This window comes from Onychostoma macrolepis, chromosome 04 (assembly GCF_012432095.1).
Source record: "Onychostoma macrolepis isolate SWU-2019 chromosome 04, ASM1243209v1, whole genome shotgun sequence".
Lineage (NCBI taxonomy): Eukaryota > Metazoa > Chordata > Actinopteri > Cypriniformes > Cyprinidae > Onychostoma > Onychostoma macrolepis.
In genome coordinates, this window is record NC_081158.1 from 14,599,210 (window position 1) to 14,619,063 (window position 19,854).

The 19,854-nt window shown below is 37.7% G+C and overlaps 1 protein-coding gene across 2 annotated transcripts; it reads left to right on the top strand.

Moving 5' to 3' along the window:
- The first annotated feature begins 5,558 nt into the window (after positions 1-5,558).
- LOC131539337 (gastrula zinc finger protein XlCGF8.2DB-like) lies at positions 5,559-13,091 on the top strand. 2 transcript variants are annotated; one of them, XM_058773862.1, is made up of 3 exons: positions 5,559-5,888; positions 6,840-6,967; positions 11,689-13,091. In XM_058773862.1, the coding sequence occupies exons 2-3, from the start codon at positions 6,886-6,888 to the stop codon at positions 12,402-12,404; spliced, it is 798 nt and encodes a 265-aa protein (XP_058629845.1). In that variant the 5' UTR covers positions 5,559-5,888; positions 6,840-6,885; the 3' UTR covers positions 12,405-13,091. The 2 variants fall into 2 exon arrangements, with proteins under 2 accessions (XP_058629845.1, XP_058629846.1); XM_058773863.1 differs by lacking the exon at positions 5,559-5,888 and adding an exon at positions 5,943-6,329.
- The last annotated feature ends 6,763 nt before the right edge of the window (positions 13,092-19,854 follow it).

Below are 19,854 nucleotides of genomic sequence, written 5' to 3' on the forward strand. Positions count from 1 at the left end.
CAGGTCAGGAAGCAGACAGACTGGCTAAACCGATCGTCTGCTAGCCGCCTCACGTCACAGAAGTCAGTTAACTCTCAGCACATAGAAACTTTTTCACCTAGATATCACTCTATAGAGACTGTGTCTGTTCCCCGAACTAGAAAATACAGAAAACATCCAAACCAAAGTAATAGTAACAATTTAATTGATGTTCAACAAATAAAAAACCGATATACTACAGATAAACACATGATAAAGCTTGGTTTATTGAATATCAGGTCCCTTTCTTCAAAAGCACTTTTTGTAAATGATATGTTCACTGACCATAAACTAGATGTGCTTTGTCTGACAGAAACCTGGCTAAAACCAGATGATTACATTACTTTAAACAAGTCTACACCCCAAGATTACTGTTACAAACATGAACCGCGTCCAAAAGGTAAAGGGGGAGGTGTTGCTACAATTTATAGCAATATTTTCAGTATCTCTCAGAGGTCGGGTTTCAAGTATAATTCGTTCGAAGTAATGGTGCTTCATATAACGTTATCCAAAGAAACAAGTATTAATGATAAATCCCCTGTGATGTTTGTACTGGCTACTGTATACAGGCCACCAGGGCACCATACAGACTTTATTAAAGAATTTTCTGATCTTCTATCGGAGTTAGTGCTGACTGCAGATAAAGTCCTAATCGTTGGTGATTTTAATATCCATGTTGATAATGAAAAAGATTAGTTGGGATCAGCATTTATAGACATTCTAAACTCTATTGGTGTTAAACAACACGTGTCAGGACCTACTCATTGTCGAAATCATACTCTAGATTTAATACTGTCACATGGAATTGATGTCAGTGGCATTGAAATTTTGCAGCAGAGTGATAATATCTCAGATCATTATCTAGTCTCCTGTATATTCCATATAGCTAAAGCTGTAACGCCAACTCCTTGTTACAAATATGGTAGAACCATTACCTCTACCACAAAAGACTGCTTTATAAATAATCTTCCTGACTTATCTCAGTTCCTCAGCATATCCAATAGCTCAGAACAACTTGATGATGTAACAGGAACTATGGACTCTCTCTTTTCTAGTACTTTAGGTGCGGTTGCTCCTTTACGCATAAAGCCCGGTACACACCAAGCCGACGTCGACAAACTAGTGGCGACGAAAGCAGACTGCGGAGTCGGCTCACGTCGGCAGCGTCTGGGTCCAAAGTTGCCTTGACACACCAAGCCGACGCTCGCCACCTGATGGCCAAGTAGCACGTCCGTTCTGCACCTTTCTCGCGCACTGGTTCGCCAGCTGAACAGCCAATCAGAATGATCAGATGGCCCGACTGCCCGACGAGCTCCGACGCCGATTCAACATGTCGAATCGGCCGAAAACAAGCCGACGAGGACCAACTTCAGCCGACGGCGCAGAACACACTGAGAAAACTTAGTCGGCCGACGAACAAAAACTGCCCGACGGCCAACCGTTAAGGAAGATTAAGGATAAGAGTCCAACACCGTGGTATAATGAGCACACTCGCGCCCTAAAGAGAGCAGCCCGGAAAATGGAGCGCAGCTGGAGGAAAATTAAATTAGAGGTATTTCGTTTAGCTTGGTGGGAAAGTACCCTATCCTACAGAAAAGCATTAAAAACTGCTAGATCTACAGGTCAGCTACAGTATCGCATCAGATAGCGCACTATAGATCCCCTGAGGACCAATTCCATTCATTCTCTACTGTAGGAGAGGAAGAATTGTATAAACTTGTTAAATCATCTAAACCAACAACATGTATGTTAGACCCGATTCCATCTAAACTACTAAAAGAGCTGCTTCCAGAAGTCATAGATCCTCTTTTGGCTATTATTAATTCATCATTGTCATTAGGATATGTCCCCAAATCCTTCAAATTGGCTGTTATTAAGCCTCTCATTAAAAAACCACAACTTGACCCCAAAGATCTAGTTAATTACAGACCGATCTCAAATCTCCCTTTTCTGTCAAAGATACTAGAAAAGGTAGTATCCTCACAATTATATTCCTTCCTAGAGAAAAATGATATCTGTGAGGAATTCCAGTCAGGATTTAGATCGTATCATAGTACTGAGACTGCTCTCATTAGAGTTACAAATGACCTGCTTCTATCATCTGATCGTGGTTGTATCTCTTTATTAGTTCTACTGGATCTTAGCGCTGCGTTCGACACTATCGACCACAACATTCTTTTGAATAGACTACAAAACTTTGTTGGCATTAGTGGAAGCGCCTTAGCATGGTTCAAATCGTACTTATCTGACCGCCATCAGTTCGTAGCAGTGAATGAAGAGGTATCATATCGATCACAAGTGCAGTATGGAGTACCTCAAGGCTCAGTACTAGGGCTGTTACTTTTCACGCTCTATATGTTACCCTTGGGAGATATTATCAGGAGACATGGTGTTAGCTTTCACTGTTATGCTGATGATACTCAGCTCTATATTTCTTCACGGCCCGGTGAAACACACCAAATTGAGAAACTAACGGAATGCATAGTCTATATAAAAAACTGGATGACGAGTAATTTTTTACTGCTAAATTCTGAAAAAACAGAGGTGTTAATTATCGGACCTAAAAACCCCACATGTAACCTAGAACATTATCTAACACTTGATGGCTGCTCTCTCAATTCTTCTTCATCACTCAGGAACCTAGGTGTGCTGTTTGATAGTAATCTTTCATTTGAAAGCCATGTTTCTAGCATCTGTAAGACTGCGTTTTTTCATCTCAAAAGCATATCTAAATTGCGACCTATGCTCTCAACGTCAAATGCAGAAATGTTAATTCATGCGTTTATGACATCAAGGTTAGACTATTGTAATGCTTTATTGGGTGGTTGTTCTGCACGCTTGATCAACAAACTACAGTTAGTCCAAAATGCAGCAGCTAGAGTCCTTACTAGAACCAGGAAATATGACCATATTAGCCCGGTTCTGTCAACACTGCACTGGCTCCCTATCAAACATCGGATAGATTTTAAAATCTTGTTAATTACTTATAAAGCCCTGAATGGTTTAGCTCCTCAGTACTTGAGCGAGCTCTTATCGCATTATAGTCCTCCACGTCCACTGCGTTCTCAAAACTCTGGCCGTTTGATAATACATAGAATATCAAAATCGACTGCGGGCGGCAGATCCTTTTCCTATTTAGCACCCAAACTCTGGAATGATCTACCTAACACTGTTCGGGAGGCAGACACACTCTGTCAGTTTAAATCTAGATTAAAGACCCATCTCTTTAGCCTGGCTTACACATAACACATTAATACGCTTCTATTATTCAAATCCGTTAAAGGATTGTTAGGCTGCATTAATTAGATCAACCGGAACCGGGAACACTCCCCATAACACACGATGTACTCGTTACATCGTAAGTAGAATGGCATCTACGCTAATATTTGTCTGTTTCTTTCCTATTCTGTTTCTCAGTCCGTATCCGGTCAGATGGTGGATCAGCACCAAGAGATGATGTCTACAGCCCTGATCGTCAGCGGAGACCAGGACACCCAGATGACCCCCAGAGACATATCCCCAGCGAAAACCTCGATTAAAATATAATAAAACTAAAAAAAATAACAAAATAACTAAAAATATAATAAAATACCTAACTAGATAATACTACTATTGTTAGAAATTGCAACAAAATTAAAATAGAAATATAAACTTTTGAACTGCGGGTTTCGACTGGTCAGAGGAGAACTGGCCCCCCGCCTGGTTTCTCCCAAAGTTTTTTTTTTCTCCATTCTGTCACAGAGGGAGTTTTGGTTCCTTGCCGCTGTCGCCTCTGGCTTGCTCAGTTGGGGACACTTAATTTCTAGCAATTATCGCCGATTTGATTGCACATATACTATTTAAACTAAACTGAGCTAGACAATGACATCTCTGAATTCAATAATGAAATGCCTTTAACTGAAAATTGAGTGTTTAATCTTATCATTATACATTACTGACACTCTATCCTCCAATTTGATACTGTTAAGTGCTTTGACACAATCTGTATTGTTAAAAGCGCTATATAAATAAAGGTGACTTGACTTGACGCACACATGGTCAACAACTGAGAGGACGATCGGCCAGCTGAAATGCAGTTTTCGCTGTCTCCGCAGCGAACTATGTGTTGAGCCTTCCAAGGGCTTGCAAAATTATTGTAGCCTGTGTTGTACTCTTCAGCCTTTCAAAGTCGTATTCTACCTTCGAAGAGCATGAGGAAGAAGAGGGTCATGAAGAAGTGCATCCGATTCTGCAACATGATATCCAGCAGGCTGGATATGCTGTCAGAGATGTCACCGTGAATGCATTTTATAATTAGTTGTGGCAGTAGTAATATTATTAGTAAAATGTATTATTATTTGTAGCAATATTAAAGATAAAATAGGTTATTTAGCGGTAATAGAAACTTGTAAGTAATATAAAAATTAATTATTTGTAGTAGTGTCATTACTTTATTATATAATAATAATAATAATAATGTAATATAAATTATATTATTAATTTATATAGTTGTTATTATTACGCTTTTGTTAATATATTTATTATTATAATAACATCAACACAACACACTAAATCTGTAATAAAATGTTTATTCATCAATTGATGTGATTATTTTCCCTTCACTTTGTAGCAGCAAACGTTTGTCTTTATGTTGTAAAGCTCCTAATTTTACTTCTCTTTCTTGATTTTATTATTTTCAAGCTGCAGTTTTTCCTTCTATAACTGCAGGACCACTTTCTGATTTTCTGGAATACACAAGTTTTTCGGAGAAATTAAAAAATAGTCTAAAAACAATAGAGGTTGTTCAAGGTCTAATTAAGAATTGTGTTTTTTTTTAGCCTTAAACACAACTGTTAACAAAGAGAAATAAATCCTCACGTGGCTGTTGCTTGGGTTAGCGCTGATGGTGTTGAAGCTGCTTTTCCTTTGTGTCATGCTGGAAAGGTCTACGTGTTAAAGGAATGTCAATAATAGCATTATTTTATTACACATTACGTCTCTCACGATGTTAAAATAATCATGTATCCTTTAAGCCACTAGTGGTAAGTTTAATTATATGCTGTGCTGATACGAGACTATGTTGTCTCACTGTGTGTTCTCAGCTTCACTCTCCAAACCGATGCCAGCCAGAACAGGTGAGTCCACTCCAGGGATGTCTTACACAATCTCAGCAGGGGGTGGTTCTCCACCTGTTTATGAGTTTTGTTATCGTTAGATCTCTGTGACACTATGGAAACAAATCGCGCTCTCTACACTATGGTGCAGTAAAGATAATTCAAAAAGTGTAGAGCCTAGTAAGTTACCAGTTTTGTTTGACGCTTTCTTATTGATGCTTATCTTTTTTTTTTTTTTTTGCGACCACAGAAATGTTTTTTTTTTTTTTTCATTACTTCATGATCATCCTCTTTACACCAAGATTCCGTGTGTTAATGTTTATATCACTGTTTTTGTTTTTTGATGGCAGTTACATTGGGATTCAGTTTGCTTTTTAAAACAGCTTTTCTCTTACCATTTACCCAGAAGGATACATTTTTCCTCCTCTGTCCAATTTGGCTTGTTTTCTTTTTCCATTTCTTTATGTATCTTTTCTTTATCCGTTGTTTGCGTGAACTAAGTTTATATACTGTTGCATATGGAAACAACATAATTTCATAACGACAAAACCTGGGTCGCTGACGTGAATTACTTGGCGGTTTCCCTTTACTAATAAGGGAAGTAATTATTTGCAACACCCTTAAGTCATCCCCTTAGGTAATGGGAAATCATTTCATACTTAATGGAAAAACTTAAGGTGCTTTATGCAACCAGGCACAGGACTTTTATTTTGGTCCAGCGAAGTGACGTCCTAAGGCTGCGCCGCGCTCCTGTGTCTGTGATTCGACTGAAGGAAGGTTTGTGTTTTTATGCATTGAAAGTGTTTAAATGGATGTGCACTTTTCAGATAAAATTAGTTCTTTATTTTTTTTAATTGAAAACTGAAAACGAAATGTTTATTGTTGAATGTAATATTTTAATGTTTTATCTAACAATAACGAGCATTATTTTTATTAGCAAAGTGCATTCACATGAGAAACAGAAAAGGTCTCATTTCGCTCCTTATCATTAATGCGTACACTGTCAAGTACCGATGGGGGAAACGGACCCTTTCGAGTCAACTAAACAAATTTCTTCCCAAATCTATTCACTTGTTGTCTATTATGTTGAACGCTGCGCGCTCCGTATGTCGCACATTTAAGGCTGCCTCATTTCAGTAAAGATCATCGAAGCGCTCAAAACACGGCACGCTGACGACGTCTGCTGTTCAAAATGGTGTAATTGCAACAAGAACAACGGTCCGTGTACTTTTGCGTTTATTCAAGTCCTTACTGCTGTGTGTGCAAGAGAAATGTGGTCACCCAGACAGCAACATAGTGCTGGCCCACATCTGGCCCGCGTGAAAACCATGCGGGCCAGATGTGGGCGGGATCTGGGCTGACACTGCTTGCTGTCTGGGCACTATACTGCCCAGCGACGCGGTCGGAAATGCATTATTTTCAGTGAGAAACCCAACCTCTGCATCTGAACAATTTCCTAATATAAAGCAATATAAAACACAATATAGAACCACAAGCAATAACTTTAAGCACAGTATAGAAATAGAAATATTTGTACATTTCAGGTCATTCTATTCACCCTGTTTTCTAATTTCTCAGAAATGGGTTTACCATCCCTGTCAAAAATTGGCACTAGAAGTTGAAATTAAGTTTAGCATTTTTATACATTTAAAAACCAAGTTATCATTGATTTTGTTTTCTTTCTGTTAATTATCCTCATATTAAACATGACAATGTCCAAACACACAGGGAAAAACTCCTGCTGAAGCAATTGAGATCCTCATGCCATATAAAAATGGCGCTTATTAAACAGGAGAGTGAAGATGTGAGGATTGGGGAAGCAATGAGAGTGAAACAAGAAGATACTGAAGAAACAGGTTAGTTTTCATTCTCAAAGCTGAGCTCTACATTTGGTCCTTATGAAAATGTTAACCTCTGTAGAAATTAATGAAATTTTAGAACAGTGTCATACGAGTGGCTTAAAGCAGTTTTATTTGACATGGAGCAGGTCACCCTCATTTGGACAAACATGTTAAGATCACATGACCTGCCAAATACTAATGCTGCTCTCAGGTGCACCTGGGAAGCTCCTGCTAGGTGAACTGAATTTGTTCATAACTGATGAATTTTGCAACATCAACATTGTTATTCAACTGTCTTAAATCAACAACTCTTATTACATTGTCATGCATTAAATTGGAAAAAATAATATGGTATGGAAGTATCCTATACAAAAGATTTATTTTGTGTAGCACTAAATCCAACATCTAGTTCTGAACTGAAAATTTGGAAAACATCCATTTAATTATGCTACGGTATCTGTACACTCTAAAAACAAAAATGGTGCTATATAGCACTAAAAGTGGTTCTTTGGCTCGTAATCAAAGGGGAACCACTCTTGGTGCTGCACCGGTTCTTCACAGGTTATTTGGCATGACTGAGGGGCTATATAGCACCGCTACCATCTACAGAACCTGTTAAGCTCCTGTATGGTTCTTCAGCGGTTCTTTGGGGTGATTAAGGTGCTATATAGCACCACTGCTGTACAAAGAATCTGTTAAGCCCCTTTCTTTACAAGCCAAAGAACCACTGTTGATGCTGTTCAGCACCATTTTTGTTGAAGAAATACACTGCAATATGTCACCTCTTATGGTTCTACATAGCACCATCTGACAAAGGTGCTGTATAGCACCTTTAAAGATATGGTGCTATATAGCACCAAAAGTGGTTCCCCTATGATTACAAGCCGAGAACCACTTTTAGTGCTATATAGCACCATTTTTTTAGTGTATATCAGTTCAATTCAATTCAAGTTTATTTGTATAGTGCTTTTTACGATACAATCGTTGCAAAGCAGCTTTACAGGAAATTAAGTTTCTACTATACACATACACATATATATATATACATACATGCATACACATATGCACACATATATACACATACATATGTGAAGAAGAAACCCAATATATTTAAGTTATGACAGACTTAACTTGGTAATTGTGTATGTTGTCTGAGGGTTGGCATCCTCCGTGGTCCTCTGAGGGGTTGCCATCATCTCTGCTCAGGTGTTTGGTCATCCCGGATCTTTTTAAGGGTTGGATCCAGACTGACGCTTCAGTAATTCCCGTGGCAGAATCAGAGAAACAGATAGAGACGTAATTAGCATAGCTGCTGTTCTATTCAAGCAAAAATTATTTGTTCAACCCAATCTAAGGAATTATAATGTACATTTGATTAGATATAAATGCAGTGCAAGATTATTATGTGAATGCTTGGCTAAAGAGATGTCTTTAATCTAGATTTAAACAGAGAGAGTGTGTATATCAAGTGATCATTGTTGTATTGTCTGATTGATTGTATCTTCTCATTCTCAAAAGTGCTCACTGTGTGCTCTTCACTGATTGTTGAAATGGCGCAAATATTTGTTATAATAATTTATTAGCAGTTTAAATAAACTATACATTTCATAGATTTTAACAGGACATCTTGTTTTGCTTTGTAAGTATTTATGTATTACTTAACCAAACCTCAAAAACATAAGGTCAGATCTTTTGAGGGAAGATAAAGACACTTGAGTGATCAAGACCATTCCAAAATACCAATAAGTTTCTCTATGATTCCTCATTTTCTCAAGTGGTTAGAACTAAGATATGAGAAAAGGATGTGGATTACTAGTGCCTTCAATCGATTAAAAAAAAATCAACAAATTTATTACACTTTTTTTTTTCTGAAATTAATTGCGATTAATCGCAATTATTAAAGTTTTTAAATATAATTAATTAATTAATTTAAAGTTTTTAAATATACTTTTATATTGCAATAATTTCACATTCAATCTTCAAATTAATGTAGAAACAACAAAGACTGTATATTTTTTATATTTGTTTGAAGGCATCTTTTTTATGACTGAAGGCGAGTATCACTCACACCAATACTACTGATGTCTCTAGGAAATGGTTCTTTTTTCCTAATATTTAACCATTAACTATAGCCATTCAACATTTTACAGTATAATTGAGAGCTATCAATTTGAACATTTATTAGACTTTAAAAAAACAGCTTCTAATTTAAGTGAACTTAAAACAATCATCACATAAACCTATTATAATAAATGTCATATTTACCTGTGCCCTTCAACAAGTAGGAAATATACAGAAATTAAATAAAGTTATCAGACACTAAATTTAAATATAGATGAATCCTTAAAGCTACAAAAGTTCCTTTTTCTTTTGTTCTTTGATTAACAGACATCACAGCAGCTGGGTTATTAGGTTATTTGGCTGCTATTACTTTAAGAGCTGCCGCTGTTGAACATGACATGGATCTGACACGCATTCTCATAGTTTAATTCATGCTTTAATATGAAATTGTACAGGCCACAGTGCGCACCGCCATATTTGTGCGTGTAATTGAAGAGCACATGCTACAGGACAGGAAAATTCGTATTTACTGACATAAGGCCTGACAACATCTCATCTGACGCAGTTCACTGTTGTTCTAATGAAGCTCCTCGTCACCTGTAGCGTTTCCGCACTCGTTTGACTAGAGCTTGTCGCCGAGGTGAAGTGGAGTGCTCGTCTGAAAAGTCTCCTGTTTGACGTGGTCATAAAGACGTTCTGTGTCTAAATAAATGCAATTATTGTCAAGAAAAAAGAGACAGAAGTAGCAGTTGTGAGTGGGGTGGCCAAACCCAGCTCCGCCCCTGCGTTAAATATTTGTAACGCCGTTAAACTAGAAAAATTAATAGCCTGCATTAATGCGCTAATTTTGACAGCACTAGTGGATACTAGAAATGAGAAGCACCCACTAAGTTGGCTGTGTTTACTCTACACTGCTGGAAGTTCATTTCTAAAACCATGGAGTCATAAAGAACATTAGGAAATACTGGAGTGACGTTCCTACCAATAGCATGTTGTTATCAAAATTTGTATTGTAAAAATAGCCTTTCTGTGGATCTCACCTCCTGTGAGGACCCCTGTTACTCAGTTCCATCATTGACAATTGTCTGATGTTTGTATGTTGACCATGTGTCCTTTGGAGAAGCACTGATCTAAACCAGCATTGCAACCCAGGTGAAAAACAAGTGCACTTCCATGATGTACTTTAAGTGCTCTATTTTCGCGCACTAATTTTGTACTTAATATACTAAAAATGATCCTTTAGTACTTCTTAAGATAAACTTAAGATCATCTAAGTGTACTCAACTGTGCTATTTTGAGACACCATGAATATGAACTAAAATGCGCTTTTAACGTATTTTTGTATTTAAAAAATGTATTTAGTTACCACTTGTAATACACTTGAACCCATCTTTCATTCACATGCCTGCCACCATTTTTGGAATTGTGTTCCACTTTATTAAGTGGATTGAGCCTTAACTGCTCAATTTTGACCAAAGGGACAAGTCTACTCGTATGCACACTTCAGGCAGCTCTAAATCCCAAAATTATTCTGCATATAGCAGTGACGTACTCCCCAGTCCCCCGTTCAATAAGTGAATTGATTATAGACCTCATTGATCTGAGCTTTTGCTTATTTTGAGTGAACATTGCTAAAATGGTCAGATTAATGAGGCTTCCAACCAATCCGTTCCAAAAAGAAATACAAAACCTGTGCTAATTCAAAGAAAACAAGTTGATTTACAAGCAATTTGTAAAAGACTGACGCCAAATTAAGCAAAGGTTTTTTCAGCACAGCACAGGGGCTAAGAACAAGTGCAATCCTTTGATTGGTGTTATTTTTATTAATTCATTTATTATTTTGCTTTGTGGACTACTTGTAAACATCTGTTTTGTGAAATTCAGTTTATTTAGGGAACTACTAAATAAAAAAAAAATTAAATTTTATGATCCCTCTTATTTTCTTAAAATTATTAGCTTTTTGCAGATTCTGCAAGGTGTATGTAAACTTGTAACTTGGAAATATAAAAACAGGTGTCATCAGCATAACAGTGAAATCTAATTATAATGTCTCTTGGGAGAGGTATACAAGGAGAAAAGCAGAGGACCTAACACTGAGACCTGTGCCACTCCATACTTGTGTTTGATGAGATATCTCTTCATTTACACAAAGTGGTAGCAGTCATGTAAATAGGACCCTATTGTGCTAATGTTTGTCCATAACTTCCAAAATATTTCTCAAGATGTCCAAAAAATGTCATGGTCAATGTTGTCTAATTCTAAAGAAGAGAGATGTAGCCATAATGAGATGCCAAAAGTACAGTTTTTGTGCTATGATGTGGCTAAAATCCTGACTGAAATTCTTCACAAACACTGTTTCTATGCAGTATTTCTAATATTCTAGACATAAATGGCAGATTTGAGATCTATAAATGAGGTCGATAAATGACCAATTCCCCTGGGTCAAGCAGTGGGTTTTTTATATGTATTTTGGCATGTCCTAAAGAAATCAAAGAGTTAATATTGAGTTTCTGAGATTACAAGGAAAGCCTCTTTCAGTAGCTTAGTGTGTGTAGGATCTATCATAGATTTTGTTAATATTTAAAGCTTTAAATGTCAGTGTTTTTTGTTGTTTTTTCCTGTTGTTGCAGGTCATTAACCTGAGAATAACTTGTATTTGTTTCTTTTCGTCTCAGACCTGATGCCACTAAAAGAAGAGTTACTAAATGAAAAGGAAGCAAAAGAGGAGAAACATCATGATTTCATAACTGGAGAAAATATGAAGTGCTCACGAACTGAAATGACTTCTTCACAAAAAAGTGCTCAAAAAGCAGGAACTAGAAATTATTTCACCTGCTTTCAGTGTGGAAAGAGTTTCAATCAACATGAAGACCTTAAAGTCCACATGAGAGTTCACACTGAAGAGAAACCTTTCACCTGCCAACAGTGTGGAAAATGTTTTACTGGAAGAGGAAGCCTTAAAAGGCACATGAGAGTTCACACTGGAGAGAAGCCTTACACCTGCCAACAGTGTGGAAGCAGTTTCACTCAAAAAGAAAGTCTGAAGAGGCACATGAGAATTCACACTGGAGAGAAGCTTTTCACCTGCAAACTGTGTGGAAAGAGCTTCTCACACAAAGGAAATCTAAAGATTCACATGAGAGTTCACACTGGAGAGAAACCATTCATATGTGTTCAGTGTGAACAATGTTTTACACGTAAAGAAAGCCTTAAAAAACACATGAGGATTCACTCAAGAGGGAATTGTTTCGTGTGTCAACAGTGTGGAACAAGTTTCCTAAACAGCAAACACCTAATGAGGCATGTAATAACTCACACTGGAGAAAACCCTTTCATGTGCCACCACTGTGGAAAAGTTTCACACTTAAAGGAAACCTCAAGACTCACATGAGACTTCACACAGGAGAGAAGCCTTTTATATGCCAACATTGTGGAAAGAGTTTCAGACATAATGTAAGTCTTAAGATTCATATGAGACTTTACACTGGAGAGAAGCCTTTCATGTGTCTTCAGTGTAAGAAGTGTTTCACATATCAAAGAGACCTGAAACGTCATTTACAAACTCATTCCGGAATAAAACTGCAGAGTTCTGAGTGTGACAAAAGGTTTCGAAAAAGGAGACATTTTAAAAATCACCTGTGCAGTTACTCTGGTAGAAGGCGATTTAATTGTGATCAGCGAAATAAACAATTTATTGTGCTGTCACACTTAAAGATACACCTGAAAAGTCATGCAGATGTGAGACGCTATTCGTGTTCTTTGTGTGGAAAGGGTTTTAAATGGCTTAGCAATTTAAAATGGCACCAGAAAACGCATATCTGTGTGAAATTAAGGCTACGTTCACACCACAAATGAAAGTGAGCCAAGTCTGATTTTCTGCTAAAGTAAGATTTTTTCTTTTCTTTTTTTGGTCAAGCTGTTGTTGACATTACCTTTTAAATGTAGCCTGTATTAAATACGGAACATGTCTGAACAGGTGATGTTTTTACAACACTTCTCATGTCTTTAATTTGCATCCTTTACATACTAATTAAAAGATAAATAAAAGGACATAAACTGAATGAGGCAATAAACACCGCATTGCTTATTTGATTCATCTTTAGTTAAAGAAGGTACAAGTAAACATATCAAAATGGATTTAAATATGGCTACTGTTGGGGGTCATCTGATGACATCTAGAAGCTGGTTCCAGCTGCTGGTGTCTCATCCGCTGATCCTAGGTGTTTTTAGCTTATTGAATTAGTCAAGTCGATTTCTGTTTCAAAATAGCTTTGTTACAGGGCTCTGTGATTCTGATTGGTCAGTCACCACATTCCGAGGTATATTATTCCCTGATAACAACTGGTAAAAACTAATAACACAGGCACAGATATTTTGGATGAAAACCGGGAGGCTTGTGACTGTCCCATTGACTGCCAAGTAAATAACACTGTCAAGGCCCAGAAAAGTTATGATATGATATGAGTTATGTTATGAAACAACGAGAATACTTTTGTATGCAAAGAAAACAAAAATTACGACTTTATTCAACAATTCGTCTCCTCTGCGTCTCATCCGTGTCACCGTAGCACCATTTTGGAGAATATCTGCTGGAAACAAACTGCATACGCTGTTCTGTGTCAGCCTCGCCACACGGATACGTTTTCTACATTCATTCACGCTTTGATTTGAACGAAAACAGTGTATCTGTGTGGTGTGGCTGACATAGAACAGCATTCGCAGTTTGCGTCCAGCGGATATTCTCCAAACATGGCCGTACTTATCTGACACGGGCCCGGTGGGAGGGGGAGTCCGTTCGCCGCGGGGCCTGGGGCTCCAAAAGAATTGTTGAATAAATTTGTAATTTTTATTTTTGCTTTGCATACAAAAAGTATTCTCGTCGCTTCATAACATTCAGATTGAATCACTGATGGCAGATGGACAATGGTGACGATGTCTTTCATACTTTTCTGGGCCTTGAAAGTGTTATTTACTTGGCAGTCAATGGGACAGTCACAAGCCTCCCGGTTTTCATCCAAAATATCTTAAATTGTGTTCCGAAGACGAAAGAAGCTTTTACGGGTTTGGAATGACATGGGGGTAAGTGATTAGTGACAAAATTTTCATTTTGGGGTGGAGGATCCCTGTTTAAAAAACACTTTCCAAACACAACCTGTGTAATTGACTGCACAGAGACTCTCTTACAGAAAGCCAAAAGCCTAGACTCTAGAAGTGAATCATACAGTCACTACTAGCAACGCTATTAAATATTTAGTGCCAATTTCTCCCTCTAGAATAATCATGTTCATTTTAGATGCTTATGGTGGCAAATGCAGTGACAGGTAAATAACACAGAACTCTGGGTTTCTGGACTATTTGCATGCTGGAGATGAGGTGATGGGTGATCGTGGGATTGGCTGGAGGAGCGCAGACTGAATTTAATCATTCCAGCATTCACACACAAAGTTTGTCAGCTGACCAATGAGGAGGTCACTTACACAAGGTGCATTGCTCATTGTCACATTCATGTTAAACGGGAAATAAGGTGTCTGACGGTGTACAAGATTCTTTCTCAAACTGCCAATTAATGGTCCCAAAATTTTATAAAATGCTCAAGATCTGTGCTGGTCTAGTGAATTTAAGAGGTGAGCTTAAAGTGAGAAGACCTTTATTATTGCACTTAAACACACACAATTCATTCATTTCACATTTTAAAAACTGTAATGAGGTACAGCTACACTTACAGTACCTCTAATCTCTAATACATAACATTCAACAGGTAAAGAGCTGTATATACTTTTATTCTAGAAATAAATCCGAAAAAGCTTCTGAAAATCAGCAGAAATTGAATATAAGTATTTTTTCATTAGTGTGTTTTTTGTTACAATTTATCTAACTTTTGATCATATGTAATATACTTTTCTATTGACTCAGATTTTTTTTAAATACTTTTTTACTTTTTACAGTGCTCTTGGTGTTTATTGTGTGTACAAGACATAACAACTGTTATCTGCTTACTGTATTTTCAAAAGATTCAGGTATTTGGGGCAGAGCTTCAGCTTCTTTGCAACAAAATCATCCACTAATCTAGGAAGCTTGTGTGAAAAATAAACATTCTGGAGGCGTTTCATGTGTGCATTTGTCAAATGAAATGTCCAACTCCAGGTGCTCAGTTGATGTCCAGATAACCAGTTCACAGCTCTGCAGCCCCAGGCACATAATTGTTAGCTGGATCTGAAAGAATAAATGTAAAATGAAACGGCTTACATTTTGTTTTAATGATGGTTCAAAAGTAGCTGTTGCATTAGTTCATTTATTAAAAACAATATTTTTCACCCACCAAATAGTGTCCACTTTGCCCATTAGGAAAGATGAGATGCTTCCTATCACTTAAGCTTCTGGTGGCAGCATTTGGCTGACCAAGAAACTCTGCAAGTGACATAGCACACAGCTCCTTGAGATTAAGTGTCCCCTAAAGAGTGCCGAGTTCAAAATTCCATCTGGGCTGGCTCCAAACCAGGGATTAGAGGTCTGCGCGGGACTGTTTTTTAAGTCCCGCTCCCGCGAGGTTATATCCCGCTCCTGCCATATATTAACTCTTTGTTCACCCGCTGTCTGCTTTGAATAATTTTCTTCCCGACCCGACCATTCCCGCTAAATTTAGATCTCGCTTCCAGAATCACACATTTAAATTTCCTCTACTGAAAGAAAGACAGATAGGCTAACAAATAAAAGTGTAGTCTGCACAAAATTGTATTTGTTATTTTATTCGTCTTGTCAAGAGTCTTTTATTGACAGCAAAATGTTAAACAAATTTTGTGTCTTAAGACGGTAGGAAAAAAAAAGTGTCACAGAGAAAATAAAAATGTACAAAAATTGTATTCCTTATTTTTATTCGTCTTGTCAGGATTCGTTTAACCTTTACAACACAATAGGAACAAGTGTCGCAGAGAGAAACAAAATGTAGGTTGTACAAAAATGGCCTATTATAATTTTATTCGTCTTGTCAAAATACTAAATTCGTTTAACATCTTGCTGTAAACACAGTAGCCTAGGAAAAGTGTTGCGGAAGAAAAATAAATAAATAAATTCGACATCTGTCATTTAAAATTATAGGCTAAGCAAAATATAAACAAAACCGAGTTGAGCGTTCTTCACGGACAGCGCATCCACACTTTGCTCCATCTTTATTCTGCTCTGTCACTCATCGACAACCTGCCTGTTCTGTCTGCGGGCCGTATATTCACCACCGGTAGGCTAGCCTGCTCTGAGCATCGTTATGCACATGCTGCGCACAGACACTCGCAAATAAAACGAAGCACTGTTTCATGCGTGCAGCGCGTGCATAACAGTCGAGTGCAGGCTGCACAGCACCGGTGCTTGATTAAAGTGCAGATGCTGTTCTGAAAAGACGTCGGGAACGGGATATTGTTAGACCGCCCGCTCCCGTTCAAACTGCACCAGAGTTACCGACCGCAACCGCATTTTATTCGGGAATTTAATCCCGCGTCGCAAGAAATCTGGTCGGGTCCTGCGGGACAGCCGCGGGAATGCAGACCTCTACCAGGGATGGTCAGGATACACCAACAGGCCTTTTCTCTCCACAGTGTGCCTTTGAGCTTTTATGAGCTTTATGGCTGCGTCCTCATTTAGACGTGCTCTGTTTGGAGACTCTCTTTGCTGTGCTTGCAGTCAGTCGCAGTTTCCTTGCATCATGCCACAGTTGTGATGCACTCTGTACTTGGGTCTCTCTGGTCAAGTTCTCCACCTGAGCAGGGCTAAGTTGAACATAGGTCTCATTAAAAAATTAGACACTTCTTACAGGTTAGTGTTGTGCCATGTTCTGTATGTGGTATCTATAGATCACACTGGCTCTGAGAAGACTCATTATTCTCTACATCTAATCTGTAACACCACTGAAGGAGACCATCCACCTGATATTCCTGTCTTTCCCTGTCTGACTACATTCTCAACCTACATAAGAAAATTGCATATCAGAAGTTGCAAACTGGTATTACAAAACAAAATTGAAATTTTAAGCAAAAACAGAATGGTCTGACTTTAGCTTTGTGAAACTATGGTACATAAAACATCTGAACACAACAAAAATGACAGATGGGCTGAATGAGACACACATTCACTCTCTGACAGCAGGTGGCGCTTTTTACCTTCCAAAGAATTGCAGTTGCGTGGCTGCAAGATCACCCTGGTCCAGCAATACATTAGCATCGTCCAACCGTTTGTATTTCACCTGCCCTGCTGAGAAAAACAATAGAACCCTGCCCAAAACACAATAGAAAATGTAATGGTTTTAATGGATTTAATGGGAATTGTATTGGTTTTAATGGATTCTATTGGTGGGATGTTAAATCCTATTGGAAAAATGCCCAAAACACACTACAAAAAGGAATTTTGTAATGGTTTTACTGGAAAAAGCTAATGGTTTATAATGGTATTTTAATGGAAACCATTGGAATTTCTGTGATGGTTTCTATTGGGCTTCTATTGTTTTGTTTTTTTAGCAGGGTGATGTTGAAACTAAAACCCTGGCCCGGTGATGTGGGACTTTAAGGTTCTGACTAGATTTTATGTCTGCTTTAAGGTAGATAAGATTGTGTCCCACCTCCTTTAATAAAAACCCGACCGACTTTATTACTGCAGAAGTACTGATAAGCCTCAGAGCTTCACCGTCTGTAGCAAAGGAGTCAATAAAGTAGCTAGAAATAATCTATTTTAATATACTAGTGTATACTAGTGTAGTGTAAGTAATCTGAAGCCACTTCTTTAGGTCATCCTCCCATCCCTCGATAGTAGAAGGCAGAGGTATTATAACATTATTCCATTTGAGGTGTAACAGGTTGTGTTCCCACATGTTTTAGTTCCCAAGCACTCTAAGAAAAAGGAATTAGCGGACTGCTACCATAAACAGTTTATGACCGATACTATGAAAAACGCTGGTTCCGGTGTTTCATGGGGCATAGGAATAAGGTCAGTAGAGTTCAATGGAACTTGCAACCATAGGGAAACACAGCCCTGCTTGAAGATGCACCAGTACACCATTGCAGTAGAGCTTGGATGAGGAGCTGTGCCACGTATTCTGACAGAAAGGGTCAGATTTTCCTAATTTTGTAAAGCATGAACCTACACAACTGTTGTTGAGTGTGGGTGGAAAAGCTCATTTGGTCTCCTGATAAGACACTTTCAAATTCTGTTAATTTTTATCATGAAAACCAAATAATAAATGCCATCTTGGTGCTCTTTAATGTAGTGTGACAGATCGCTGTATCTGCCTGTATAGTTCAAGCAGCAGCGCGGAGTGCATGTGAACTGATCATTTCTTCCACTTTACAGCAAATTAAACATGAACGAACATCAAAGGGTATTTTGAAAGATACAGTACATCTTACTTATATTACCTGTTATACATCCTTATATGTATTACTTCTCATGTAATCGCCAAACCAGTGTTTCAGTTTTGTAAAGGTGTTAATAAAACATTTAATAAAACCTTTTATTTGAATGTGAATATTATAGAATATACATAATAGGTAGCAGTTAAATATAGCTAATAAGTATAAAATGAAAACATTTAGCCCTTTAGTCTGATGATGCTTGTTTGGAGGTGGGCCGGATGTCTGTGGTGAAGCTTATGCCTAGACATGCCCACAACACTTCAAGCTTTGATTCTCTCAACATGATCTCTGACGTAAGATATAAAAAGCATTCGCTGTGCCCTGTTCATGCACTATAAGCTTATATGGATAGAAACACTCATTTCACTTATCAGAGTAAGTGTTCATCTGCTCCGCGGGAGCTAAGGAGAGCTATCCAGTGTCTGTCTGGCTTATGCCGTTTGCTCTATAAGTGTTTGTGCCCACTCCACCGGGGGTTCAACCTCGAACATCAGCGTGATAACTGATAAGAACTACCTAAAATGATGGAAACCATCTCTGGGAAAATTTAATTTGAAGTGTAATTAGATTATTCAATTTGACTCACATCCCATTTGTTTACATGGAGAGAGCAGGGTTTATGACCTATACTGAAGCCATCTACCAGATTACGATTAAAATGTTTTGGCTTCACTTTTCAGGATGTGTTCGCCACACTTGTTTTAGAAGCTGTCATAGAGATGGTCTTATTATTGGGAGATACAAGGGTCTGTAGTACTTACCATTGAAGAGAAAGTGTAACAGTCAACTTGGAACATGTGTGTTTTGATAACCAATCACATTCACTTGTCAGTGAATTTCAGTCATAGTTGTGCGAGTCAAAAACTGTTTATGGATTACACTCTCCCCCGTCTCCCGCAAGCTCTGCCCATGGTCATATTCTATTTTAAAGCAGAATTGCTTTCATGAAATTTATGATGAGTGCATATTTCTCAAAATGCTATGATATCTGTATATTCTTCATGTTACAAAGTATGTCACTTCTAGAAGAGATAAAAAAATGTTATTTGTTAATAAAGGCCAAAAATAAATGCTGTGATTAAATTGTTGATCAATGTTGGATGTAAAGATGAATTATTCTTAATTCTAATTGTTAATGAACTGTGTTGTATCGCAAATTATAGCTACTTTATACCACAGCAGTGAACATTGCTTGGATTAAATTCAAGAACTAAAATGAAATATTTATGTAAAATGGCTTTCTAAGGTACTATAACCTTTGCTTTAAGTGGTTCTTTTTAGGCTACTTTTTAAATCTGATACAGTTGAAACGTTGTATTCATGTTGAAAAATGTGTTGTATTTATGAACTAATTGTGGAAAATATAATCTATTTGAAGAGTTGGAATAATTCAAATCAAAATCTGAATACTGCTGTCTTAGAGTATGTTTTATATTTTGTGTTTCCTGT

Coding starts and splice junctions, on each gene's coding strand:
- LOC131539337 (XM_058773862.1), top strand. CDS start 6,886: ATGGCGCTTATTAAACAGGAGAGTGAAGATGTGAGGATTGGGGAAGCA. Junction 6,968..11,688: donor AGAAGATACTGAAGAAACAG/GTTAGTTTTCAT, acceptor TTTTCGTCTCAG/ACCTGATGCCACTAAAAGAA.